Source organism: Canis lupus, chromosome 28 (assembly GCF_003254725.2).
Source record: "Canis lupus dingo isolate Sandy chromosome 28, ASM325472v2, whole genome shotgun sequence".
NCBI lineage: Eukaryota > Metazoa > Chordata > Mammalia > Carnivora > Canidae > Canis > Canis lupus.
In genome coordinates this window covers 36,546,328-36,573,393 of record NC_064270.1, presented here as the reverse complement: position 1 = coordinate 36,573,393, position 27,066 = coordinate 36,546,328, and the positions used below count along the sequence as shown (strand labels likewise).

General features: G+C 50.5%; 1 protein-coding gene across 2 annotated transcripts in view; it reads right to left on the bottom strand.

Annotated features, from left to right (window-relative positions):
* The window catches only part of DOCK1 (dedicator of cytokinesis 1), a 494,693-nt gene that overhangs the window by 8,436 nt on the left and 459,191 nt on the right, over positions 1-27,066 (bottom strand). For both annotated transcript variants that reach the window (XM_025467625.3, XM_025467626.3), the window contains exons 41-49: positions 25,121-25,262; positions 24,908-24,986; positions 23,299-23,383; positions 20,265-20,351; positions 17,336-17,512; positions 16,431-16,514; positions 11,870-12,007; positions 4,899-5,044; positions 1,479-1,677 (exon numbers count right to left, since the gene is read on the bottom strand). In XM_025467625.3, coding sequence (XP_025323410.1) covers positions 1,479-1,677; positions 4,899-5,044; positions 11,870-12,007; positions 16,431-16,514; positions 17,336-17,512; positions 20,265-20,351; positions 23,299-23,383; positions 24,908-24,986; positions 25,121-25,262 — 1,137 coding nt within the window. The remainder of the gene's footprint in view (positions 1-1,478; positions 1,678-4,898; positions 5,045-11,869; positions 12,008-16,430; positions 16,515-17,335; positions 17,513-20,264; positions 20,352-23,298; positions 23,384-24,907; positions 24,987-25,120; positions 25,263-27,066) is intronic.

Below are 27,066 nucleotides of genomic sequence, written 5' to 3'. Positions count from 1 at the left end.
ACTTCACTGTGACCAGCTCTGCCGTGTGGTTCAACTTGTATCAGCTTAAAATGGAGCTTCAATAAAAATATAGGGAGAGACATGCAGAGTGTCTGGCACCTGGTAAATATCTCACTTTTCTGTTAATTCCCCACCCAGTTCTGAGGGTTTGGGACCTGAGATCTCTATCCTGGGCTTGAGAGAAGGCGACCTCGGCTCATGTCAGCAAGGTCACTGGCACCCCAGCTTTCCAGAGTCATAGATGGAGCACGCTGGGAGGCTCATCAGAGACCTCTTCCTCCCATTGCTGAAGGCCCAGCACCTCGGCATGAAGGCCAGCCTCTGGCCAGTCCCCCTCCTGTGCTCTGACACCCCTGGCCACCCTCCTGTGCCTGAAGGCCTTAGCAGGGCATCTGCCTTCCTGAGGGCCATGGTGTGGCTCTCGAATATGCCTTCTGTCTCTGGACAGCCAAACAACACGTGACCACCTCTCTGAATGGCACGCAGTGTGGGTGAAACGTACCCTCTGAGTTTAAGATATAAATAAGCCAGGAAATATAAATATGTCTTATCAAAAGGTGGTCCCATGTGAGCCCTTTTGTCAAGCAACCCTTCAATCACAGCCAGGACAGGTCATGGGCTCTTGCCCGGGGTGGGCACATTCCCGGACGCCGTAAGACAAGTGTCCATCGTTTCTAGGGGGAGGTGGCTCTGAGCCTGACTTAACCTCTGAAGCTGACAGCCTGTGAGAGCCTCTCCTTTTATTTTGTTTCCAGTCCACAAATAGCAGGTTCTGAATAAAGTTCGCCCTAGAAGCTGCCCGAGCCTCCTCTGAGATGCCCTCAGCCTGCAGCGCTGCTGAGTACTCCTGTGAGCTGCAGCCTCAGGCCGCCAGTATGTGGCACGGGTTCCCCCGCCTTCACACACCCAGGACTGGGCAGTGACTGAGGCTGCCCGGGAGCTGTTTCTCATGTCAGCTAACTAGCACATGTCAGCTTAAATCCCAGAAAGGCCTTCTGAAACATGGCAAAGACGTCAATGTGGGGCCGATGAGGCAGGAAGGTCAATGCTGGACGCCCGTCCTGCGGGCTGAACCCAGCAGAAGGGGCTTTGGGACTCCCTCTGAGCAGATTCTAATGCGGGGAGTACTGTTTTCAGACGACAGAAGCATTCCTATTCATCTCCTGAGATATCGGGTTGTGTGTTGGAAGCAAGTTCAACATTGCTGCAGAAATCCTAGAACCACCCAAGTCCCTTTGGGATGGAGGATGAACGCTAAGACAGGTAACCTTCCAGAAGGGAAGCTCCGCTCTGAGCCTCTGGATGCCCTACAGCATTGGGTTATACCAGGGAAGGGCTGAGGGGGACCTCAGATTTTCAAAGCAACTATTTTATAGAAAATTCAGTGAAAACCAACTGACAGCTCCACTGGCTAAATATGGAGCAAAGGTAGGTCCCAGGAGCCACCGCAGCGTGGGGCAGGTTCCCTAAGAAATTACCGTCTCTGAAAGAATCACAGCCTCAGACTGCTGCAGGGAAATGTCGGTGGGTTTAAATTCCTTGTCAAATATCTCTTGATGTTTGCTGTTCCTTTTTTCCTTCTTCTTGTCCTTCTTCTCCTTCTCGGGGTCATCCTTGTCCAGCTTGTCTTGGGACCTGGAGTGCATTTTCTTGGGCAGGAGAGGCTCCAGAGCAAACCTAGAAGAAATGGTCCTTTAAATCACTCATGACTTAAGAGGAGAACAGTTGCTTCACGGCCTGCAGATAAACGTGAACCTGTTCACAGGAACGTAAGGGTGGGCTGGGAGCTGCACAGTCTTACAGGAAAGGAATGATTTATAAAGAGAGGTCAAGGGGGATGAAGATATATATTAGCCAGTTGTAAATGACAAGAGATAGAGACAACAGTGGGAAGAAAGAGAACACATCTAGGAGGATGGGGGAGATGTGGAGTCTGAGTGGACAGGACACCTTGACATAAAGGGATTATCGCAGATTCCTGATGGGAGGATGGTATCTGGGGTAGGTTTCAAAAGGGGAGCCCTTGTCTTGTGGAGATTCATACAAAAATATGTACAAATATAATAGGGGAAACAGGCAGATGCTGAAGCAAATAGATTCCTGGTATCTCGATTCTGACCAAGTTCCTACAGCCACCTCAAGATTACAGATACGTCCGCCGCTTCAATTTGGAAGCCTTTTGGATGACTCCGTGAGAAGCAAGCTGATTCCAGCTCGTAGGTACATGGAGATGCCCTCAGATTTTCAGCTGAGCGCTGAGCTAGAAGACCTGGGTTTTGGCTCCACCATCTCCTGAGAAGTCTTGACATCCCCAAATCACTGTGGGCTGGACGTCCCCAGGCTCAAGACGAAAGGAAGACATCACCACCCTGGTGCCTACTGATGCCAATGCACTGGTATAAAAGCAAGTTAATGGTTAGTGCCTCCACTGGGCACTTACCGAGTAAGTGGACCTGGGGCTAGCTCCTAAGGCACGTGTCAAAGCTGAGTGTGCACACACATCTGCGTGCAATGGTGGTTTGGTATTTTAATATAAGACTGGGGTGGTAATGGGGGGGGGGTGGTCCATCCTGTTTCTATCCTAGTAAATTATATCAGGAGAGAGAAGAAATGATTCCAGTTCTAAGGTTGAAGTTACATCCTCTGCAGTAGGAAGGAGCTAGGAGGGAGGGCGACCGTGGATAATGGTATGAAAAAGCCTGCAAAACTTTATAAACGTCCAGTTACAAAATAAATACAGCACAACGCTGAAGTGAGAGCATACAGAATGTCGTCAATAAAACAAAATAATCCTCAAGATTTTATTCTAGGTTTTGTGGACAATTAACGGAGGGGAAAACAAATAAGAGCAGTGGACATCTTTGAGCTGAAGGGGAAGACCTGTAAACATCTAGGGAGCACACCAAGGGCCAAGAGAAAGGCAGGTTACGTTGAAAATTTTTCACATTATGAGAAGCACCTGCCAACAAGATGAACTTTCTTCTTCATGTAATCTGTGCCATTGGGGACCAAAGTCTCATTTCCTCCACATTAATTACATGGCTAAGGGTGGTAACCCTAGAATGAACAAAAATCTGGATTCTAATAAAGATGTCTTCTAGTTCAAGGATACACAGTGCCTCCTGGGAGAAGGAGGCGTGTGCTCACGCGTCTGGTACACCACACCTCTCTCTAAAACCTCTAGATCAATTTCTACCCTCGCCCCCTGTGTTCTCGGAAATGTAAAAACCTTTTCATAACTAGCTTGGGGATTTTCTTGGGGGAAAGTTGAATTAAATTTCTTTAGCAATCTTGCTCTAAGTGACAAGCACACATGATTTAAATACCTCTAAATTGAGAATTTCCATATGGATTTGGCTTTATAAGCAGCAGACAGTGATAAAAATTACTGTCAGGAAAAAAAAAAAATGTGGGTTTAGTTTTCAATCTTCCATCGGGCCCACCGGTCATCGGCAACAAAGGGCGCTTAGCTGTGAGCTGTTCCGTGGGGCGCTCTGGAAGAGTGTGTCTGCGTGCGGCAGGGGCCAGGAGCCTGTGGGCTGCGTAAGGCGAAGGATGGAAAACCAAATGGGGTTGTACAAACACAGAACTGCAAACTCAACGTTAAAATAATTAGCGGTTGTTCCCTGGTGTTTAAATTGCATGACACGTTCTTGTTGTTTAATACGAGCAAACTTTACCTATTTGCTGCTCAAAACCACAAAACAATTATTGATACCTTTTAGCACTCGAAGTTAAAGCAAGAGATACAGTGGGAGCTCAACCCAAACTAGCCAGTCTATTAGCTCCTTGCTCCGCTTAGTCACTTTGTGCTGTTGGGCGGTCAACAGCAAGAACGGGGTCTCCAAAGAGGTCTTGTAGGAAAAAGGTGGCCCTGCTGGCTGTCAGGCAAGCTGACTGACCGCGTGAGACAGTTCTGCGTGGGCGTGACACCGTGCAAGTGAGCGGGGGATGAAAAGTAGGAGCCCCAGCCAGCAAGGAACGTACTATACTCCTTCCAGAACTTCCAGAACAGAACTGAATGAACACTCACTGCAGGTTTTAAAATCTGATGGAAATCTTACCCAAATAACTTTTTCTCAAAAACTCACAAGATCCTGAAAGTCATACTGGGCGCTAGACTCACAAAGTCTTGGAGGGTTTCAGTGTCTTGTCTTTTCTTTTCTTTTTCTTTCTTTCTTTTTTCCTTTCTTTTTCTTCCTCTCTTCCTTTCTTTTTCTTTTTTATTTCTTTTTCTCTTTCTCTCTCTTCCTTCCTTCCTTTTTTCTCTTTCTTTCTTTCTTCTTTCTTTTATTCTTTCTTTCTTCCTTCCTTCCTTTCTCTTTCTTTTCTTCCTCCCTTCCTTTTTCTTTTTTCTTTCTTTTTCTTTCTCTCTTCCTTCCTTTTTCTCTTTCTTCCTTCCTTTCTTTCTCTTTCTTTTCTTCCTTCCTTTCTTTTTCTCTTTTCTTCCTTCCTTCCTTTCTTTCTTCCTTTTTCTTTCTTTCTTTCTTTCTTTCTTTCTTTCTTTCTTTCTTTCTCTCTCTCTCTTCCTTCCTTCCTTCCTTCCTTCCTTCCTTCCTTCCTTCCTTCCTTCCTTCCTTCCTTCCTTCCTTCCTTCGATTTTATTTACTTATTCATGAGAGACACAGAGAGAGGCAGAGACACAGGCAGAGGGAGAAGCAGGTTCCCCGCAGGGAGCCTGATGCGGGACTCAATCCCAGGACCCCAGGATCATGCCCCGAGTGCAAGGCAGACACTCAATCACTGAGCCACCCAGGCGTCCCAGAGCTTCGGTTTCAAAGACAGTTTCGATTTAAAAAAAAAAAAAAATCCTCAAGTTGGGATCAAATAAACCCAGGGCCTGGGTGGCTCCTCACAAGACCTTCCAAGCCCCCTCCCTGCTACTGAGTCGTACTCACCCATCCGAGCCTGGCCTGGAAGGGGTGCTGTCTGATGAGAGGGATGACACGGAGGCCACTGACAGAGGCCGGGATGATGAAGGCATCGTGAAGGATCGGACCATGGACCGGGGACGGTTGCCTCTTCTGTCATCCAGACTTGAAGGCTGACAGAGAGAGAGAGAGAGAGAGAGAGAGAGAGAGAGAGAGAGAGAGAGAGAGAGAGAGAAAAGGAGAGAGAGAAGCTTGTTTGATGCTCTTGTGCCAAAAGATATCTGGCCTGGATTGGTCAGACTCTTGGGGCCAAGTGGTCTTAGCAGCCTGGATTCTAGACCAAAATCTTCCACACTTTATGAGCAGTGCATATTCTTGTTCAGAGTTAAAGATGAAAATGATGGTTATTTCAGGGCTTTTTGAAATCTTACCTGATACTGTGAAAAATATCACAACTTTCCCATTTTTTTTTAATCTTAAGTGCAGTTTTCTTTACCAACAACCTGTTCCAAAGCCATCGTAGAATGTCCTGACCACAAAATCTATAGAGTAGCAAGATCATTCGATGAACTTTGCACATCTCTGCGTGTGGATAACCCATGCAGATCACCAAAATACAAGGATGTATCTGATTGAATTTCTCTAGAATAAAAGAATTTGCTCCTGCCGCTTAATTAAAGATGGATTTGCTCCCCTGCCAGTGACTGGTACAGTGAGCTAGATGAAGCCACGGCTGGAGCTGCTCAAGCTCCTCTTCCCGGTCAGGGAGTGAACTAGAGATGCATTCTGGAGAAACATGGTCTCTGGACAGAGTTTTCCATCCTCTCTTTGATATCATCCAAACATGAGTCACTGGAACAGAGGTCGTGTCATTCTCTAATTACCTAGAAAATGCTAGTGTACCTGCGCCCCAAGACCAGCTGCCGCAGAAGCTCCTTCCTTTAACCAGAGGACGGAGGCACATCCTCCCAGCCCCACACCACCAAAGCTGGCCCTCGGGCAATCACCCGTACACGACGTGCCCGGGACCATGGCTGGTTACACAGCCAACACCACTTCCACATCTGAAAAGTGGGCCTGTTTCTTAAATAGGCGTCTTGCACGGGAAATACTACTTGATCTGCATGCTCACGACAACGGAAACACAGTTTAAAGCAGGAGCTGGTAAACTTTTTCTGTGAACGGCCAGATAATAAGTATTTAAGGCCACAAGGTCTCCATCTGCACTGCTCAGCTTGGCCACTGCAGCATGAAAACAGCCAGGGACAATACAGAGATGAGGGAGGGCAGGGATGTTGTGCTCTCATAACACCGGTTTTACAAAAAGGCCAGTGGGCCACGTGCCAACCACTAGTTCGAAGCCTCATGTCACTGGAATCTGCCAGCACGGAGGGCAGGTCTTGGGTTTGGCACCAAGGAAGGTGCCACTGGAGACTTTTAAGGAGACGGCCCTTGTCGTTAACTTGCCTTTTATGAGGAAGCGAAGCATAAATTAGTCCAATTTGTGGAAATGTTTCCTGTACAAAATCTAGCAACTCAAAGTCTACAGAAGGCTCTTCTCGGCCTTTCTGGGACACGTGTAGACAGGAGGCCAAGGCCTGGCTCTCTGATGCATGGCTCTCATCCCAGCGTCTCGGCTGGGCCTCCAACTGTCCCATGTCCCAGTGCTCCTGACACTGGCAGGGCCCGGACCCCCTCATCTGCTACCCCGCTCGGCCACCGCTCTTCCCTCTGGCATCTCTGTGGGACTCGGCCCCTCTTCACACTCTGAATGAGACGGCCGGCAGCCTCTGCCTTGCGTAGCCCACACTACCCCGTGCCATCTCTTCCACAACAGCTCGGAGGTGGGCACGTGGACACCCGCCTACCAGCCCCGGAGGTGCTGCCTTCCCATCTCCCCCTGCAACAGCCGCAGCCTTCACCTCCACCTGTCTTTCTGGACCTGGCAGTGGTGGGGGGCGGCAGGGGAGCAGCAGGGCAGACAAGCAGCTACCACAGGGTCAGGTGATCTCTGCGGTCGGGAGTGTGCCGCCTCTATATCCATCATCTACTAGGCACATGGAGACGTCGTAGCATTCAAGGACATGCAGCCGAGCACCTAGCAGAGAAGAAATGTGACCTGTCTGACACCCGGGTGCTGTGAGTCCCACTCCCTGCCTGATGGTTTCCATGTGAGCAGTGCAAGTGTTGAGTGCGCAGGGGCAGAGGAGGGAGCTGGTCATGGACCAGGAGGTGGAGAGGCTGAGCAAGAACCACCTCACTCCAGCTCCTGGAAAGGCTCAGAAGACTCTGAACATCCTACCTGTGGCCACAAAGCCTGGTGGTGTCCCTCAAGAGGCAACCTTGAGTCTTGGGTGGATGTATAGATTGGAAAGAATAAAGGGGAGGGGGTGGCAGGTGCAGGGCTCTGGCCGAGGAGGGACAGAAGCCACTCTTGGGTCCCACACAGGGCACGCTCTAGGCCATTTGTCTTACAATTCCTTCTTGACTGAGCAGAGCCTCGAGAAATTGAAGAATTGGGACTTATTTTTTTTTTTTCATCTGAAGCAATCTGAGTTTCTCCCAGCCATGACAGGTGTGGCTCGAGCACCAGGACACTGTGAGTGAACGATGTCTCCGTGTCCCAGCAACAGGGCTGGCAGGGGTGGGGGGTGGGGCAGGTAGGACTAGACTAGAATTTTGGCTCTGGCACCAACAATGTGACCTCGCATAACATATGGAACCTGTCTGTGCCTCAGCTTCCTCTGGAGCACGCAGGGAATCATCATCCCACCACGAGAGGCTGGTGTGAGGACGAAACGGGATGACGCAGGTGGAGCCCACAGGCCTTGGCACGCTCTGCCAGTAGCTCCCCATGTCCTTGGTGGTGTCATTATAACGGCCTGAAGCAAACACTCATTTTGGCTCTTACCAGAAGCGAGCCCTGTCCGGCCCCAAAGGCTCTGACACGTGTTGTGTCCTTGTCTTACAGTTGAGCCCAAATGCCTCCACTTGACCCCCACGCAAGTGGATCTGAGTGGGGTGGGCAGAGCTGAATTTTAATGGTGGCGACCAGTGTATTATGGGGTAGCATGAGAAGCAGGTAGGTTTCCTAGTTTTCTGGAAGTGTTCTTCTCCAAATGCTATAGCACAAATGCCAGGTGTGGGTGGCAAATCCAGAGGGTGACATGCTGGCCCCTGGGAAGGGCTGCGTGGGGATGCGGGCCCCTGGGGATGTGGGCAGGCCCGTGGGGAGAGTGTGTGCATGCTGTTAGGAGCCTGACCTCATCCTTCAGAGGCCGCAAACAGAGGGTGGAGCTGGGGATGGAAGGACCCGAGGTCACAGGGTCAGCCCTGCTTCTCCCACAGAGGCTCAGCGCCATGACCGCTCCCGTGAGCCTTGTGAGCCAAGTCCTCTCCCTGGTGAAGCACTCCACTGAACACGAGCACACAGAACCGGGGAAGCTGGATTTCTCCCCGCAGGTAGGGGCTATTGCGTCAGCCTCTGGAGCAGCCTCTGGGGGACCCCAGGGTTCCACGGATCCTGGTATGACAACCACATGAATGGGTATGGAGAAAGCCCTGGAGAGGGAGATCCTGGAGGCAGGAGGGGCCTCCGGGACAGCAGAGGTGATGAGGTGAAGCACAGGGTGCGAGGCATGAAGGATGCCTGGTGGCTTTCTCATCCGCTGACCAGTGAGGGCTGTGCCGTCAGCCAAGGAGGGCAGGGAGGGAGTCAGTGTGCCTTTCTTGGGCACGTCAGCCGGGGGCTGAAGGGGCTCTGGGGAGGAGTCGGGAGGGAAGCAGCCTCAGAGGGAGAGGATGCATAAAGTGATGACGTGGACGACAGAGGAGAAGGGGTGGACCCTGGTGAGGTTCTCTTGCTCCTCAATGGACTTCAAGGAAGAGGAATAGTAACTGCATGAGAAACATGGAAATTGTTTCTAGGAGCTTTAAGTCGAACACAAGCCTCCCATGTGCTGCCAGTGAAGACACAGGGGCTGGTGCTGAATGCAGCTGCAGCAGGTGCTCGTGTCCTCTTGCTCAGGGATCCCGGGGTCTGCACTCCTCACTCCCTATGCATCCGGAGAGGCTGGGCTGTGAGCTTTTGCCTGGGAGCGGCGGCCCCTAGAGTCCCGGCACAGGCAAGGTCAAGGCCAGCGGGAAGGGCACCGGGTCTGGGGGAGCCGCCTGTGGATTAAGAAGTCCGAGGGTGTCCACATCTTCTGTTTCTATCTATAGCTCTGGCTGGATCCGAAAAATTGACAAAATGGTTTATGTCTCTTCTATGGGGTTTTTATTTTTAAATCCATTTTTTTTTTTTTAAACAGGATGATACTATATTGCTTTTCAAAGTATTCTGAGATGCTTGCAAGTTTTCAGAGTAGATAAGGCAGGAAAGGCTCACACCAGACTGCTTTTTATTGCCACATTTCTCAGAGCATGACAGGGGCATCTGCCTGTCTCTCTGCTCAAGGGACGCGGGCTGCAGAGCCTGCCTCTGGGGTCCCAGGATGGAGGACGCGGGAAGGGAGCCCCAGGAAAGAATGCAGCCAGGGGGAGGAAATGCCCCTCTGTTCCTGGATGGTCCTCCCAAGAAGCCTGCCCAGCCCCTAGGTGCCCTGGCTGCCCCTACGGAGAGGCGGGCGGCACGGTGGGCATGATGTCTCAGGCTGTGGTGGAAACCACTAATCTCCGGCCAAGGATGGCTGCGTCAGAACAGGGGAAACCTGTCCTTCAGGAGGAAGCCACCCTCGCCACCTCCGCAACGGCCCTGCTTCCCGCCCTTGTGTTCCCTCTCCCCGTGTCCGGCAGCAAGCACCCGCACAAGTAATGCAATCCCAGCAGAGAAGGGAACACGAAGGATGCTTGGTGAGCCAGATGGGTTTCTGTCGTTTTGAAATACAAATCATATGAGTGATAAAAGAGGAAGTCTTTCACTTAGTCCAAAAACCTTGAGATCTCCAAAGTTCATTTCTCAGACTTCAAGGTGGTGCAAAACTTTGGAGGAGACGCGTGACCATGCACTTCGAAATTCTTGCCACTCGACTTTGAGCTGTAGTGAGTCGCAGGCCCCGAAGTGATCAAGCATGGCCCCAGGGTTCTGGCTGGCCCTGAGGGTCCTCCAGCGTAGCTGGCAGGAGGGCACCCTGCTCCTCAAGCCCGGCCCCCTGGAGCAGCTCCCCATATGCGAGTTTTCAGACCGCAGCGGAGGGGTTGTGTTCTCTTGGCTTTGTCAGGTTTACACCCTGCTGGTGATGCATTGAGAAACGGGAGCCCAGCACAGTGGGCCAGGGGGGCAGGGTGGGCCAGCACGGAGTGCAAGAAAACCCAGTTAGCCCCTTTCTGGGGGGCTCTCTGTCCCTCCTGAGCCTCTGATCACATGCACAAGAGAAGCAAAAGCTTTGCCGTGTAAATTAGTGTAGTGGCTAAAAGCACAGCCTTGGAGGTAGACTATCAGGGTTCGAAGTCCACCAGGGGCTGCAGTGGCCACTGCAAGGGTGGGACCTCATGTCCCCCTTCCCATCTGTAAAATGAGGATGACCACAGTGCCTCCTTCACAGTGGTAAGTGGATTAAGCAGGTTCGTATTTGCAAAACACTTGGAAAGGTCCCTGGCATATGGCAAGCACTTAAATTAGTGTTTGCTAAGTGAGAGAAATGTGTGAAAAAAAAAGAAGTGAGTTCAACAGGAAGAGCAACAGAGAACTGTAGGGAACAGCAGACAGATGGCATTGGGCCGAAAAAGAACCCAAAATGGTGCCCTACATTGGACACCTGGTTCTTTAGGAAGGAGAGAAAAGTGTTGTGCGACATGAGCAGCAGAGCACCTTCCTACAGCACGCCTTTCGTTTGCAGGAAGACGGAAGCCATGGGCGCCCTCACCCTCTTCATGCCAAGGGCTGGGATTCTAGATTGGAAGGCTTCTAGATTGGAAGGCTTTTTGTCACATTATTGCTTTCCTCTGAACAACAGGGAGAGGGGGCCTTGAGTCATCTGCTGTGCCTGACGTCTCCAGAGTCCAGGCAGTCATGGTCAGGACCCACCAAGGCTCCCGGAGACCATAAGGAGAGAGCTGCACACCACTGCGGTGGCCTCGTCCCCATGGTGTTAAGACATGGCTCATGAACAGCCACCCAGGCCTCTGCAGGGCTCATACCGCCAGATATTTTGTGTCATTACCTAGCAGAAGCCATTCTTTTATCATGATCTTGATCCCACAGTCCCTACTCAGAAACTTCCACAAACTCTTAACAAAAGCCCGGTTCTGCCCTTATTCCAGAGCAAAACTTCCTGCCCCAGACCGCCATTCCAGGCTCTTGGGGGCTGAGCACCTTTATGGCTCCTCTTGGGATTTCTCCTCTGTCCAAGGCATGGCTATGTCCGCAATGGCCTCTGGCCTGCATTCGAATTCTGGCCTCCCAGCCTTTGCCGGGTGAGTCCTTTGTCCCTACTCCTCCCCGGACTGTCTCCAGCTTACCTTTCTTGGCCCAAACCAATGACCACTGCTGTAAGATGTTAGTCTTTGCTAACACTTTCAGGTCTCAGTAACCCACAGCAACTCTCTCCAATGACTGGGACTTTGGACCGGACATAGGCTCCAGGTCTGCCTTAGGACACATGAGTGCCGTTGCCCTGTGCGACACCTAGCCCTCTGTGTGGGGTATATGGCTGTAGGTGTGGCCCCTACGGCCAGCCAAGCTGGAGTCACACGGGCCTCTGCGCGGCTTCTCTGTTGCCTCACCAGATTAAGGATAGGCTGTGTCCACAGCAGGTGAGCAAGGTGTGTGGTGATCAAGCAAACGCCTGAACGCTGACTCACCCTGACATTTCCAATTATTGGAGGAGGTTGCTGGTTTACCGGCAGATGGACTTCCGAGGGTGCCGAAGCCCTTCAAATCCCACTTTCCTAGCAGGTGTCACATATAACATCTAACTCACTCTGCCTGTGAGCCTGTCCCAGTTGGACAGTGTGACGCAAAGGCACCCACCTCCCCTTCTGCAAGGCTTCCCCCTTACCATGGTTCGGACACCATATTGCTTTTCCACTTTTTCCTTGAGCTGTTTGAAACAGGCTTCCATTCTCTCATGAAAGGGCCTCAGTGCTTCTGTGACTTTGTCTCCATGAATCCTGATCCCTTCAGCCAAAAATGGAATCTGAAAAACATAGCAGTCAACACTCCTTATTTCCTGGTTAATGGTCTAGAGAGAGGAGCGCACACCAGGCAGAAAGCGGCACCGTGCGCAAAATGCAACGGCTTTGTTTCCAAATCAAACCGTGAATCAAACTCATCAGCAGGCACATTACCCCCAGAGACCAAAATGTTCAAATTAAAATCATTTGTGTTTTAAATTGGACACGTTTAGTGCAGTGCTCAGCGCACGATGGCCACTCAGTGACTTTGCCTGACTCCCATTGGTCGACCAATCCCAGAATAGACTCATCTGTGCTTTCCACGTGAATTCAGGAAGAACTGTGGTTCTGAATTGGTTTAGCTGTAACTTGATCTATTAGCAAAGGGTCATGTCACAGTGCAAAGGGTTTTTTTTTTTTTTTTTTTTTTTTTAGCCCAGGATATTGCCTTTATAGGCAATTGAGAGCCCTATTCTAAAGCTTAAAAATCTAATTATTTGTGATCTATAGTCCTGAAGGATCTTCTTATTTGGAAAGGAAAACCAAATTTATTCTTCCTTAAAACTAAAAATAATCACTTCTCTGCCAACACTGCTGTCACAAAATATCCATGCCAACACTTCACTTCCAAGCGCAGAGATGTAGCTGACCTTTAAAAGCGTCGCAGGGAGACATTTTCATTCTCCAGCCCCAGAGACCCTCGAGCATTGCTCTGGGAAGAGGTTGGGGTGGGGGGGGTGGTCTTGGAGGGCTTTCTTTCTCCAGCTTCTGCTTTCCCACAATGCTCGGACCAGGAGTTAGACATTCTTCAATGCAATCAAGCTAAGAGGCTTCCTCTTAATAATTTATAATTAAATCAAAATACTGATTAAAAACAGATTTCCCTAATACAACAGAACACCAACCTCAATGAGCAGATTTATTAGGGAGAAGGATAATAAGTACACAATTGAATTTCATGTGAACAAATTCAAGAAATCTTATCAAGATGAATCAATGCATAGAATGTATTTGGTTGCCATTTATAGCATGCAGCTGTTGCCTCTTGTGGTCTCCAGGGAAAGAGGGAAGGAGTGAGTGTTCCCATGTCACAGCCCACCCAGCCTGCCCTTGGGCTGCATGGGCACAAAGCTTGTTTTGCTGACAGTTGGGCCTACACCTGAGTATCCCCTTCCGGGTGGTCACCGCCAAAAGGACAGTGTGCAGGTGAGATTTCACGATGGCTGAGATGTTTAAATATTTCATATGAATTACTCTTGCAGATGGCAGCTTCCCCAGAGCTGGCCGCAGCGTGGTCGGGTACAACAGTAGAAAACGCTCACTCTAATCCTTTTGCTTCCTGAGTTCTGCTTTGGGGCACGGCACAGGCAGGCTGGGGGCAGTTTTTGGTGGGACGCTCTCTATCTAGTGTGAAGGCGAGGATGGGGATGCTGCCTCAAGGTTAAAACAGAGCCACTTGAGATCCTGCAAGCATTTCCTTGTAGAATGGACCTTCTTCAAATATACAATACGCAGTCTAGATGTCTCTGCAGTTTTTGTTGGCTTGATTAAAAGCCTTAATTGGCCAGATTCTCTGACATCAAAGATGCCACTTGCTGGACTAAAGTTAAGACCATTTGGTTTGGGTCCCTGGTACTGCGTGAACTGCAAGCTGGCAGGTGAGATTTCTGGGGTATGAGAACTGACCACTTCAACAGGTGCCTGACGTTGTCCTTTTTCTAGGAAGGGATCTCGCCTCTGTTCTATGAGTAGGGGTGACCACAGCTACGCACAACCAGATGCTCTGTGCCAACACTCCAACACATTGGGTGCTTAATATACAAACACCAGCCATCGAATGAGGCCTGAAGTGATCTCACTTCAGGGACCCCATAGTTCAGTGGGTTCCAACCTGGATGGGCATCAGAAACTCCCAGGCAGGTTCCTCAAACCCACCCCGGGAGCCCTGACTGGCGCTGGGGTAGATCTCAGGAATCTGCATTTCCTTAAAGTTTCCCAGAGCCCAGAGAGGGGAGAGGGAGAGGGAAGAGACATTCCCAAAGTCACACCTTGAGTTGTTCAAGGTGAGCACGCAGCCTGCTCTCGAAAGACGCCCTTCTAAGCAGCGGTGCCTTATGTGAAGTTTCCTCCTCTGTGGCCCCTGCACAAATTCATGGCCTGCCAGCAGCACAGAACATTTGGAAGCACTGCTCAGTGCTCTAGGAGCACCAACCCCGGTGACAATGGTCGCGCCTGTCATCAGCTGGCAATGATGAGTGGGTCTGGTCTTTTATCTTTGTGCATTTCAAAAGAGAAATAGGTACACAACACAGCGGTTTAGTGGGAGTCTGTACAGATTCATCTTTGGACGTTGGCAGTGCTGCTCCACAAGACAGCTGCCATTTGGGCAAGGACAGAGCTCGGCCTTTGAGGAAGGGGCTGGGGCTCCTCTGACCTGGTGTCAGCTGTAAACCCTGAAGAGGCCCCATGTTGCCTGCACCAATGGCTCCCAGCTGGGAGGGGCAGGTCCGCACCCTGGTTTGGGGGTGCCAAGAGCAGAGTGAAGAGCTGCCTAGAACTTAACCGGCCTTCGCAAACGATTTCAGCACCGGGCTATGCTTACTGCACATCACTGATGGAAACTCTGCCAACGAGCCCTTGGGATTCCCAAGAGAAAACCTCACTCTGTCCTGATGGAGTTTCCAGAAAAAAAACCAAACCAAACAAACTAACAAACGAAAACATAAGACAACATCCTGATAACCCCAAACTCCTTAATTTTAATGACCGTATGACTCAATCACTGATACTAAAATATGGGTTTCCAAACATTTGCAAATGAAAGTGAAATCACAGGTAATGTTTTGAATATGTATTTTTCATCACTCTTTGATTTAATGAAGTTGCTAGAAAATGGATTCTTTCTTTCAGCTTTCCTGTGAGCTGCTTTAAAATTCATCCTTTAATATAGTTATTAGGGGTGATGACATAGTGCTGACATAAAGTTCTCTCTGGGGAACAAATTATTTTCCTCTGTAGGACTTGAAACTCTTAAAATCCAATTTGCTGTAAAAGCTTACAAGAAAAAAAAAATCAATACAACTTTTGCAGACCAAACTAGTTTTTGTGTGGCAATGATTTTATAGCCTTCAATGGAGTCTTGAATTTTGTACTCTTTGGTTTCTACATCTAAAATGGAATCACTCGGACTTTTAAACTCTCTCTTTTTTGGAAACAGAGGGAGACTGTCTACACGAGGCTTACATTCCATGCAGAGAACGATCCCTGGCCAATGAAGTCCCTGGCGCCAGCTCCCAGGCTTGGTTGGTTTGTTTCTTTCCTTCTTAAAGATTTTATTTATTTATTCAAGAGATACAGAGAGACAGAGACAGAGACAGAGGCAGAGGGAGACGCAGGCTCCATGCAGGGAGCCCAATGCGGGACTCGATCCCGGGACCCCAGCATCATGACCTGAGCCAAAGGCAGGGACTCAACCACTGAGCCACCCAGGTGCTCCTCCCACAGAATAATTCTAATGCAAACCAATGTCTACAGATTTGTGGCACAGTCATGCCCGTTAGGATGGCTACTGTAAGAAAAAAAACAAACCCAAACAAAACCAGAAAATGACCAGTGTTGACTGGGATGTGGCAGATGTGAATTAAAAGACCACAAACAAAATTAGCATTGGATCCGGGAATCCCACTTGTGGCTATGTACCCAAAATAACCGAAAGCAGAGAAACAAAGACATACGTGTGCATCCGTGTTCACATCTAGATTATTTACGACAGCTGAAAAGTGGAAGTCACCCACGTGTCCACTGATGGATCACCGGATAAACACAATGCGGTCCATCCACGCAATGGAATATTACTTAGCCCAAAAAGGAAAGGGGGATTCTGACTCAGGCTAACAACACGGATGAGCCCGGAAGGCATTACACTCAGTGAAATAAACCGGTCACTCCGGGACAAAGACCATACGACTCCACATAACGTGAAGTACCAAGAACAATCACGTTCATAGAGACAGACAGTGGAATGGTGGATTCCAGAGGAGAGTTAGCACAGAGATTTCCAGCAAGATGGAAAATTCTCTGGAGATAGATGGAGGGGCTGGTGGCACAGCAATATATATAACAAAATGAGCTCTTGGGGACATCAAAGTTCTGAGCTTGCCTCTGATATCTTGTCCTGTCAACACCAGACAGAGATCTTCCAGCAGACATGGACCAGGCCCGTTGGCAAGGGAGGACTTTCTGTGTGTTCAAATTCAGGACCGCAGCCTCGGAGCTGAATGAATCACGGCGCTGGTGGGTGGGTTTATCTGGGGGCAAACATGGCTACATGCCCTCTGGCTCATGTCCCAGGCTTCCGTGCGGGCTGGCATGTGTGCAGAGCCGGCCCAGTGGGTGTGGGTCTAGCCTCCCGGCTCCAGCCCTGCAGGGCTGCCATCTCACGCTTACCTGCCACGCGATTAGGTCCTTGAGCTTCTCAATCTTTTCGTGGGCCTCTGGGTGCTCCTGCAGGTACCGCTCTGTAAAGAAGGCCTGGTGGAGACAGGGAGAGCCACTCAGGACACTGCTTACCCAACACGTGATTTTGTGTACCGACCGTGCACCAGACCCTGGGGATGGAGCCATATACGAAATAGACCCACCCCCCGCGGGATGGACCCTCCCCAGCACTGAGGGCAAAAGGTCTGGTTAGATCAAACACACCAAACGGAGCCAACGGGCAGCCAGGAGGGGCGTTGGGGGTGGCACCCCTGTCCTTGGAATCCAGCAGAGCCACAGCTGACCCTGACTGCTCAGTCTGCTGGCAGCAGCTCCCCAGCGGCTCACAGGGCCCTGACTCGCACCCGGCACCCTGCCCTGGGCCTGCTCTCTGCCTCAGCTTTTACTCCGTCTGCACAAGGAGTCAGCACACTTGTCTGCGAACGGCCTCCACTCTGCCATCGTTACATTGGGAAACTGCCACAGACGCTAAGGGAGGAGTGGCCGTGGCCACGTTCCAAACCTGGTAACCGAAATGGAGAGCCAGCTGTCGTGCAGACCCCTGGGTGTGTCCACACCCCACGCCCTTCAACTTCTGCTCCTTCCTACTGAGACATCTTCCGGGGAGACGAGCGTCTCCCCTGTACCTGCCATGCCTGCCGATCCCAAACGTTCTGATCCTTTTGTCTTTCACTAAAATGGTATCTCTTGGCTTTTACTGATCCAAGGACTCCTGAAAGCCACCCGAGGGCAGCTCTAGAGGGTAGCCCCCCCCACCTGCGGGGACCATGCCCGGGGAGCCCTGCTTGGGGTCAGGCTCCTGTAGCTGGTGCCTCCAGGAGCTCCCAGGCCTGTGCCGCCGGCACGTCACGTACCTTTTCATAATTTGCAAAGCCTCCCATGACGGCGGGGTCCACGATGCCATTGAGGAGCATGGAGAGGGGGTTGATGGGGAGGCTGGGGTCGTCCAGGTGCTGCTGCACCATGCTGTTCATCTTGTCGTTGGTCAGCTGCATGGTCTCGATGGCATTCTCCAGGGGGCTGATCTCCACCTGCAGGGCAAGGAGAAGACGTGACTTCAGGCCAGTGGCTGCAACCACCATCTTCTGCTGATTCTCTGGCCTGTGGGACCTTGCCAAGGGGAAGCATTCTCAAGTGGGGCCAGGCTTCCTATTCCTCTGGACAACTTTCTTCCCAGGGAGTTTTCTGGGGGTGTCCCTCATCACCCAAACAAGAACAGCTGGGTGTTTAATATCATTGTGCATTTCCAGGTGTGGCCCTCACATGCAAATTCCAAGGGCTGATACAAGGCTGTCTGGCTCTGCGAGGGGTGTCTGTGTATATGCATGTGTTCCTATACATGCACACACGTGTATATGTGTGCACACAACCACATGTGGTCTGGTTCTTTTAAAATGGGTAGGATTTTAAGGAATTTTGAGCAATCTAGCACTGCCCCCTGAGGCAGGAGGCCTAGACACTCTATGAGCCTCCTGTACCTGTTTGGTCGGGGAAGGGGCGGAGGGCCCCGCCCTGGTCTCCACATTAGGCCACATACTCACTTATGAAGGAAGAGCCCCCCAAACCTGGTGGGAACATGTCACCACCTCCAATAGCACCTCACAGGCTCCATTTGAACACCTGCCACTGGTCAGTGGGACCTTCTGTGCAGGACGCAGGGACCACTGCCCATCTTGCAAATGTCCTCCTTTCTCTGGGGACCCTGCAGCTCCCAGCAAGGCCCAGCCAAGCACGCCTCTCTGGCTCAGCCCTAAGGACCAGGGAGACATGGCCACAACAAGAGCGAACCCTTCCCACCAGGCCTCATTCTAACAGATGCTCAGCTGGGCCACAGACCCACATCCAGGGTGATCTCAACACATGATAGTTTTGGTTCCCCCCGAAGGAGGTGGGATGGGTGCCTGCAGCAGGTGATGAAGCAGAGCAGCCTGCTTCCCCCTCTCCACCCCATAGCCCCTGGGTGTTGTCTGCCCGGGCAGGGGGGAGCAGGGGGTGGGGGCAGGGACTTCAGAACAGACAACTCTGCTCGTGGCTGGTCCCAGATTCTAGAGCGATGCTTGGAGTCACCGTGGAGGAAGGGCCTGGCTGGGCCTCAGAGCCACTGTGGAGGAAGCCGGCTGCTTCTGCTCCGCATACTCTGTGCTGCCTGGGAGCTGACAGACAGGTGGTCACACACAGAGGGGCAGCTGGGCCCGTGCTGGCCACCCCGCTGCGCTCATCCCTGAGCAGCACGTACCTCAGGGCTGCTGCTCTCACCCGGGCCCCGGCGGGGTCAGGTCCTGGCCTGCAGCATCCCAGGCACACACCTCACACCTTCGCCAAATCCCCACTCCGGGGACGTACTCCGCTTTGACTGCCTGCTAACTCCCTGCTTCTGATCCCGTTTGCCTCAAGAAAGAATAGTTTTCCTTTTAATCCAACCGCAGGGCTAGCTGCCACCCCTTGGGCGCCCCACGGCGGCGGCCTGGCCCAGGAGGCACACATGAGGCAGGGGCGGAGGTGGGGGTCCAGAGCGGCTCTCGGTGATGCGCTCCGGGATTATTCGGCTTCCAGCCTCTTAGTTTGTTAAAAACGGCAAGCAGAGCGGCGGGCAGAAGCACGTCTTCACGGGAAGTCAGGGCTCACCCCTCTCTACCTCTGAGCTGTTAAGCTCCTTCCTCTCGCGATCTGGCTGGCTCTCGAAATCCCGGCTTACTGAGGGCTTCGGGCAGGGGCTCATTAGGAAGATTAGTGCTGTTTATGCGAAGTCCCCCCACTCCTTCCTCATCGCCAGCCCCGGATGGTGCCAGCAAAGGCTTGCGTTTCTGCCACCTGCCATGTACCTTCTGAGGCCTCTCCATCCACTGCTCCCGCCTGGGTGCTAGGGGGGCTCGGAGCGGGCGCTCCTAGAGCAGAAAATGCAAGTGCCCCAGGTGGGAACAGGCACGGAGATCCAGGGCTTCAGAGGAGGAGGAGGGGGCACCTGGGATGGGGGTGCGGGGGATGTGCCCCGAGCTCAGATGGGCATGGATGACGGACAAGAGTGGAAACTGGGCTGGGGAAGAGGTTCCAGCCAGGTTCTGGAACCAAGTCAGAAGTTTCCAAGGGGACTCATTGGAAATGGGAGGCACCACCGCTCTGGAGAAGATCCCGCTGGCTGAACACAAAAGGCATTGCGACTCCCGCATCAACATACATATTCCAATCATATCTCTTTATACGGGCAATTGCCACTCCCTGATACTTCCATATATTCAGTGAGAATCTGCCGCCGGGCTCCGGTTCATGTAGATGAAACTGTCCCGTAGCTCACCACGGAGGCAAAGCAAAGTTTAGCTGATGAGATGCGAGTCATTATTTCTTTAAAAAGTGCCAGTGAGGGGTATATTCTCAAGCTATTTTTACTTGAAATGAGCAAGTACTATTAATCAAGTTGTTTGTCATGTAAATGGCAATAAAAGCATCAGGAAGAAAGATCTTAAAAAGTGTATGTAAATTGGAACTTGTCTTAAACTTTTCATTTAGTTAACAGAAAGAACTGTCAAAACAGCACAGCGATGACTAGATTTAAATATTTTGTAAGAAGAAAGGAGATCTTAATTCTGGTTTTCTTGTCAGCTAGAGCTGGTTGTGATTACACAGCACTTCCAGCACAATATTCGTGGGCCAGGGGAGTCGATGCCCCAAGGACCACGCGGGGTGATGATGGGTTAAGTCCCGTCTGACCTGGGGTCGCAGAGTGTGAGCCGAGCCCTGTAAGGAACAGAGGGGAAAGCACGATGCTTTCTGGGGGGGTATCCTTACCATGAAAACAGATTTGACCTCAAACCACCTTAAAATTCCAGGTAATTTGTACGCGGTTGTGTATATGGTTCTCTCGATCCACATGTTCTGCAAAGGGAACACACACAGGGCACTTGTCAGGAGAAGGATTTCGGCAGGTTGAAAGTTTCTGCCCTGATGGGGCGGGACAGTCACTCTCTGCGAGGCAGGTGCTCGTGCGGGACAGTCCTCCCCAAGAGGAGTCGCACGGGGCCCTCTCTGTGCTCGGCGTGTGGCACACCATGCTCTGCCTATGGGCCGGATGGTCACATGAGACGCAGCAGTGTCCCCTGGCCAGCGGCGCCAGCCGCCCTGGCATTTGGCAAAGAAAATAAAACAGGAGATTCTGGGTGAATTCTAGACGTCAAAACGAGGGCGAGCTCCCTCTGAGCAAACAGAGTTCTGCAAAGGCTCCAGGGGTTCTCCGTTAGCCTTGCTTCACGTTCAAAAGAAACTCAAAAAAAAAAAAAAAAAAAAAAAGAAAAAGAAAAAGAAAGAAACTCAAAGGTGCACAGACAGGTATTAAGGAAAAGTGGGTTTCATGAAAGTGACCACTCACATCCTGAGACCGATCGGTCAGTATCTCAGGCTTACGTTTTTATCTTGCACAATTGATGTATATTCACGATAGAAAATACTGATGTGGAAAAAAAAAACCACCCACCACCCAGAGATGGCGACTTAGACATTCCAATAACGGGTCTGTCAGGAGTGGTCCTGCCACACACAGCAGGCAGTTCTGGAGAGCTGCGCTGGATCTTACAGGAGCAGCTCTCCCTCTCCCCCGCCTCTGAGGCTCCAGAGGGGCCAGGGAAGGGGCCGGGCCTCCATCTCCCCAGCTGCTAGAGGATGTGGCTCCCTCGGGACCTTCCCTGGAAAGCAGCAGGGTGCATTTCAGAGCATCCGGGCCGCACCCCCAGCACCCCCGGGCAGGGGTCCTGGGTTCCACCGAGGGCCTTCTGGACAAGCCCACTCCGGCCAAGTCAGGTGCTATCTCTCCACCTGCCCCCTCCTTGGCCGGCCACGCCGAGTACTCGGCCTGGCAGGGCAGCCCTCCCCGCGTCCCCCAACCCAGGGGGGCCAGGCCACCTGCAGTAGGGCCGAGCCTGGCTTCCCATTGCTGCAGAAAGCCCCACGCTTATCCGCAAGCCTTAGGCTTTGTCAGGCGTGTGAAGGACTAAATCCTGTGGCTTCTGAAAGCCTCGTCCAAGTGCGAAGGCCTAACGGGGCCATTAGGGAATTTCGGGCCATTTAGAAGAAGCACAGCCTCAGAGGCTTAGTGCGGCCCCGAATGTCAGGGGTCTCGGTTATTCTTAGCTCTGTCCCAATTGGTTGCACACCCATCGGCAGTTTGCTTGACCTCCTTGCGCCTCGTTCTTTATGGTTTGAGAACACACACAGCTGCCGGATGTGAGCTGTGTGAGGGAAGTTCAAGAACTGCCTGTAAATCCCGCGGCCCAGAGACGCTGCACAGAGGGTAGCGCTGCTGCCACGAGCGCCCTACCAGGGACGGCTCAGAAAGCCACCTCCTCGGCGCTGGGGTCTTGTCCCCTCCCTCACTGCTACAGCCAACACTCAGTGACCAGTTAGCAAGGAGGCTATCCTGGGATGCTGGCACTAACCAAGAAATAGGGTCTTTGTTGGAGATAACCAGTGTGGGGAGTCGGAATGACTCGAATCCACGGGACGTAAGCTCGTTGTGGACCCTGGGAGATGGCTTGGGGTAGGAAGGGCCTTTCAGTGCTGAGACTGGAGACTCTCAGGCAGATGTTTGCCTGGAGGATCACCAGGAAACTGAGGGCTTCAAGGGGGGAGGTTGTATGGACTTGGCTGGAACTTCCAGCAACTTGGCTGGAAGTGCTCCAAACTTTACTCAGAGTCAGGTCACCTTTGACCTTCTGCACCCCCAGACACCTCCTGACGATAGGCAAGGGGATGCAGTCCCCAGCAGTGCTGCTGGTCCTCCTCGGAGGTGCCCGTGGCTAACAGCTTCCTTAAAATACAGGCCTATCTAGGGATTTCCAGAGGAGGTTTGCAGGACAGAAGGAGGGAGAAATGTTAACATTAAAAAAAAAAAAAAAATTGGGCTTTATTTAAAAAAATTGAATTATCCTTCGCAAACGGAATCCATTAAACCAACTGTATATTTTTTAAAAAGCTGCAAAAATTTGTGTTAATATTTTCATGCCTCTAATGCAGGGGACAGTGCATGATGACCTTTTTGATTGGTTGTCACAACTAGGGAGGTGCTACTGGCATCTGATGGGTAGAGGGTCAGCGACACTGCTCAACATCCTCTGATGCATAGGGCGGCCCCGGCACAGAGAATTACCTGGCCCATGACTCTGTGCTGCCCAGGAACACCTACTCCTTGTGCCTCGGGGAACTCAGGTGATAGATAATGAGCATCTGGGTTTCTGCCCTGCTCACCTCTGACTGCTTGCCATCGGCCCCTCCATGTGTCTATTTGTATTAGAGGCACCAGCAGGGTGCTCCGGGGTCCGGGGCTCAGAGGGAGATAGCTCCGAGAAGCCAAGGAGGGAAGCGAGTGTGTCACGAGCACAAGGTGCAGGGTCACAGCACCCGTCCCCTTCTGGTAGCATTACGAGGCCTTAGTGACACTGTTTGTGAAAGGTTCATTGCTTCACCACATTTGAAGGGGTTAGGATTTGTTTTTGGACTTCTGCGCACAAGGCACAGAGACATCTGACACTGCACTGTGGTGATCTCCGAGGCCAGTTTTCCACAGGCGGTTTTGTTGGTGATGGAATGGGTTCTTTGAGAGTTTATCTAGTGGTTTTTTTTTTGTTTTTTTTTTTAGATTTTATTTATTTTCTCATGAGAGACACACAGAAAGAGGCAGAGACACAGGCAGAGGGAGAAGCAGGCTACATGCGGGAAGCCTGATGTGGGACTTGATCCCAGGACCCCAGGATCATGACCTGAGCCAAAGGCAGATGCTCAACCACTGAACCACCCAGGTGCCCTCTTTTTTTTTTTTTTTTTTTTTTTTTACCGCAAATTCATTGTCCGGGTTTTTCTCTCCTTTGCGGATCGGCCGAGAATATTCAAACCGCTGGACCTCGTTCACCCTGTAAAAACTGTACAGAGACAGACATATCATTAGACATTTAATCCCCAAAGCAGTCGATTTGCTTTTAGACATGGGGTCTTGCCTCCCGAGAGGTCACTGCATCCCTTAAAATCTCCGCAACCTTGACCTGGAGGGATAGCTGAGGCTCCCTTTCCCGGCGGCCTCAGAAGAGGGATGTTGGCAGGTGGAAAATTTACCTTGGGTTTCTGCCTCTTTCCTGTCCCTGAAAACCCCCAGGGGAGAGGAGATGCTGAGTAAGAGTGAAACAGGCGCACAGAGAAAAGGTGAAGTGAAGGAGAGCAACAGGCCTGCGTCCCCCACTCTTGTGTTGATGACTTCAAAATTTTAATCACTTATTGGTTTAATGCAGTGATTCAACAATTAATTTATTAAAATTACTTAATAAATTTTTATTAAAAAGTCTTAAAATCATGTGTTTATTATTTTTAAAAAGATCTTATATACCTTAATTTCATGTCTACAAGAGGCAGAGTCTGCAACCATGAAAAGGGGCACGCATGACCACGCATGTACTTTCTTTCTGTGGGGAAGGGATAGGTTCCAGGCGTGTGCCAAAGGCGGACTGATTCACACCCAGCATGGAAATGCAGGCAGCACCCCCGCACGTCACAGCAAAACAGCCCATCAGTTGTAATCATCAGTTATGATTCACTATCTGCTTTAAGGCCTCTCTGAAATAAACTGTTGCAAAACTTAAAATATGTGCCTCGGGGAAGCAATCATCCATCAATAAACAGAGTCCTAGCTTACTTTCCATTATGGCTGATAAAAGGTTAAAGAAACGGTAGTGAATTTTGTGGAAGGACACAGCAACCCAGGATGTGAAATAAGCAGATTCTGAGCATTATGAGGCCATCGAAGAGGTTAATTTCTTAACCAGAACATGGATCATGTGGAAAATTCTTAACATTAAAGAAACATCTAAAAGCAGAGTGTCTCTACAGCATTGCTAGGCCAGGTGCAATTCAACGGGAGGCATCAGCCCTCCGAATTTGGACCTCTGACAAGTGAGTCTAAAAATCTGCCTCATAATCCCATGTTATATAATCATGGTGCCGCAGGGGCAGGGTATATGGGTTCCCCATCCAAAACAGCAAAAGTCCCAGTCCCTTTTCTGGGCTTACAGCATGCAAACACTCCCGCCCTCCCCAGGCAGGACTCAGAAGTGCCGAGTGGTGGGCTGGGCTGGTGCTCTGCTGAGAAGCTCTGTGGGCACCCTCACACCTGGCCCGTTATTAGGAGACCTGAGTGCACCCTGCTTCCTCCCTAGTTTTCCTGGTCTCCCCACATCAGGGAACGAATAATTCTTATAGCCCCCCCAGCAACATATACTAACTTCCTCCTTCACTGTTTGATGCTGGGAATAATATGCTTCTTTGCTCTTGTAAGTAATGGAAAGATCAACTGGAAAGCGAATCAAAAGCAAAAGTCCATCCTTTTAAGGTGAAATGCTGAGTGCACAGCCCTTTGCCACCGTCCTACTGGTGGTGGGAGAACCAGGATGGCTTACCTTACAATCTGCTCTGACACAGGCCTGTGAAATTTGGGGGGCAGATCGAGTTTGGGCTTTACGGTAAAGCACTGGATATCTGAAGATGAAGAGAGTTAAGGATCACCAGGGAGGGAGGACAGCAGCCACGATGAGGTCCCCAGGTGCACCCCGCCACCCAGGCGCACGGCATCGCGATCGTGTCATGTTCCACAGGGTTGTCGTAAAGGATACACTGGCCAGGAGAGTTCTTAATATCATCGCCTGGTGGAGATGTTGTCTTCATTTTCTCAGCGTTTGGGAACTGAGTTAACAGTCGAGCTTCGAAATCTTCCCTGCGTTCATACTCTTTCCCTCGGTAAATGAAAACTTTCCCCTGGAAACAATGACATTCATTAAATAACACCACGGGGGAAGGCCAGGACCAACCAGTTCACGCACTAATGCATTGGTCTTCAAAATATGCTTGAGAGGTTTTTTTTTTTTTATTTAAAAAAATTTTTTTTAATAAAGTCGCTGAACTGAAGAACAGCTTGTAATTGCACTGGCTTTATTCATTAAGAATGCACAAACATGAGCCACATAAGTTAATAGTGTTTAAGAAGCACTGAACACGTTACTGACATCTGATGATGTATTTCAGTCTTAACAGTAACAATCAATTAAAAAAAAAAAACAGGAAGAGCCAAGTGAGCACTGGAAGCCCACCTTGTAGGGGGCATGAAGTGGCTAAAAAGGGTAAAGGCACCAGGGCAAGTGGATCATGGTGTTCATGTTTTTCTTTTGGGGTAGGTTCTAATTAAATAGCTCTCATCCCCCAGGAGGAATATTAAGAGAGCATGGGATTGAGGTGTGGCCTCCATGCTGAGAGCCTGAGCATCACATTCTAAGCCGTCTCCAACAGGACACAGCCAAGAGAAGGGCTGAACCCCAGGGAAGATGTCGAGACCAAAGGAGAGAGTTGTGAGCACCGTGGCCTCCCCGGTGGTGAGAGACGGGACAGGGCTATGGAAGGACTGCCCCCATTGATGAGTGACAGGTATAATATCAGAGTTCTCCTTCTAAAGGCTGGCTCTTGTCCATCGTGGATGACACGTTGTCGCCTCCATAACTCCTGAGTTGGAGAGTCCCCCTGGGGCTGGTTTTAGATGGCTAGGTGACCTTGGGGTGGGTGTCAGGCAGGTGAGCATTCTTCCTTGCACGGGCTGCCTTGTTGAGGCCATTTCTGTTTGGGGGTGACATGGTGGCTCAGTAAATGCACCTCTAAGGAATTCCCTGATTCTACAATGTCACAGGTCTCTGTACCTTCGCAGATTCAACAGTGTGTTCCGAGTTATCAGCTGAGTCACAGAAAGGTGGCCATGGGTAGTGTGATGCTACCACTAGCTCCTGAACCTACACCCCCTGCCCCCAACATCCTGCTCAACGTGAAGACTGTCTGACCCTACAGTAAAAGTGTAACAAGGGAAAGATGCCACAGGACCTGAGAAACGGGAAGCTGGGGGGTTGATGCTCTTCCTCATGGGATCTGTTATTCCAATCAGCAAGAGGCCCCAGACTGGCTGGCCGTGAGTCAGGCGCAGCCCTATCATCTGTCATGACCCAGGCCAGATGCCACAGAGGAGGAGAGACAGACAGCACCACAAAATAGCATCCTGCTGTCTATTTTTGCATTCATCTCCTAGAGACTAGGTGCGAAGTCAAATGAAAATTTGTCTAATTAATGAATTTTCAGAAGATAAAGAGAGATCCTAGGGTACTCAATTCATTTCTTTCCCTAGTCCCGACTTATTCTGAGTACCTATAAATCACTAAAGAAGGAACAGTTTAAGAATTGAATATTTTTTTCACTTTGTGCTTAGGTATGTCTTCAAGTACCCATTATGGAAGAAAAATGTTCTCTTTCTCCAAAAAAATAATGTCAAGCAGAAACCGAAGTAATATGTAGTCTTAATTAGAAATATAAATACACAGTGTGGGCATCTTTTAAGGCTATATAAAGCCAAACATTTCAGAAATTCAGGAAGATTTAATGTATAACAGGCTACTACATACTCGCATGCATTTATTATGCTTTACGCTAGAAGAAAGACATAATAATAAAATGTATATAAAGGCTTTAATAGAAAAACACTAGTGAGTTATAGATGAAAACACTACTAACATTTTCTAGAAATGTC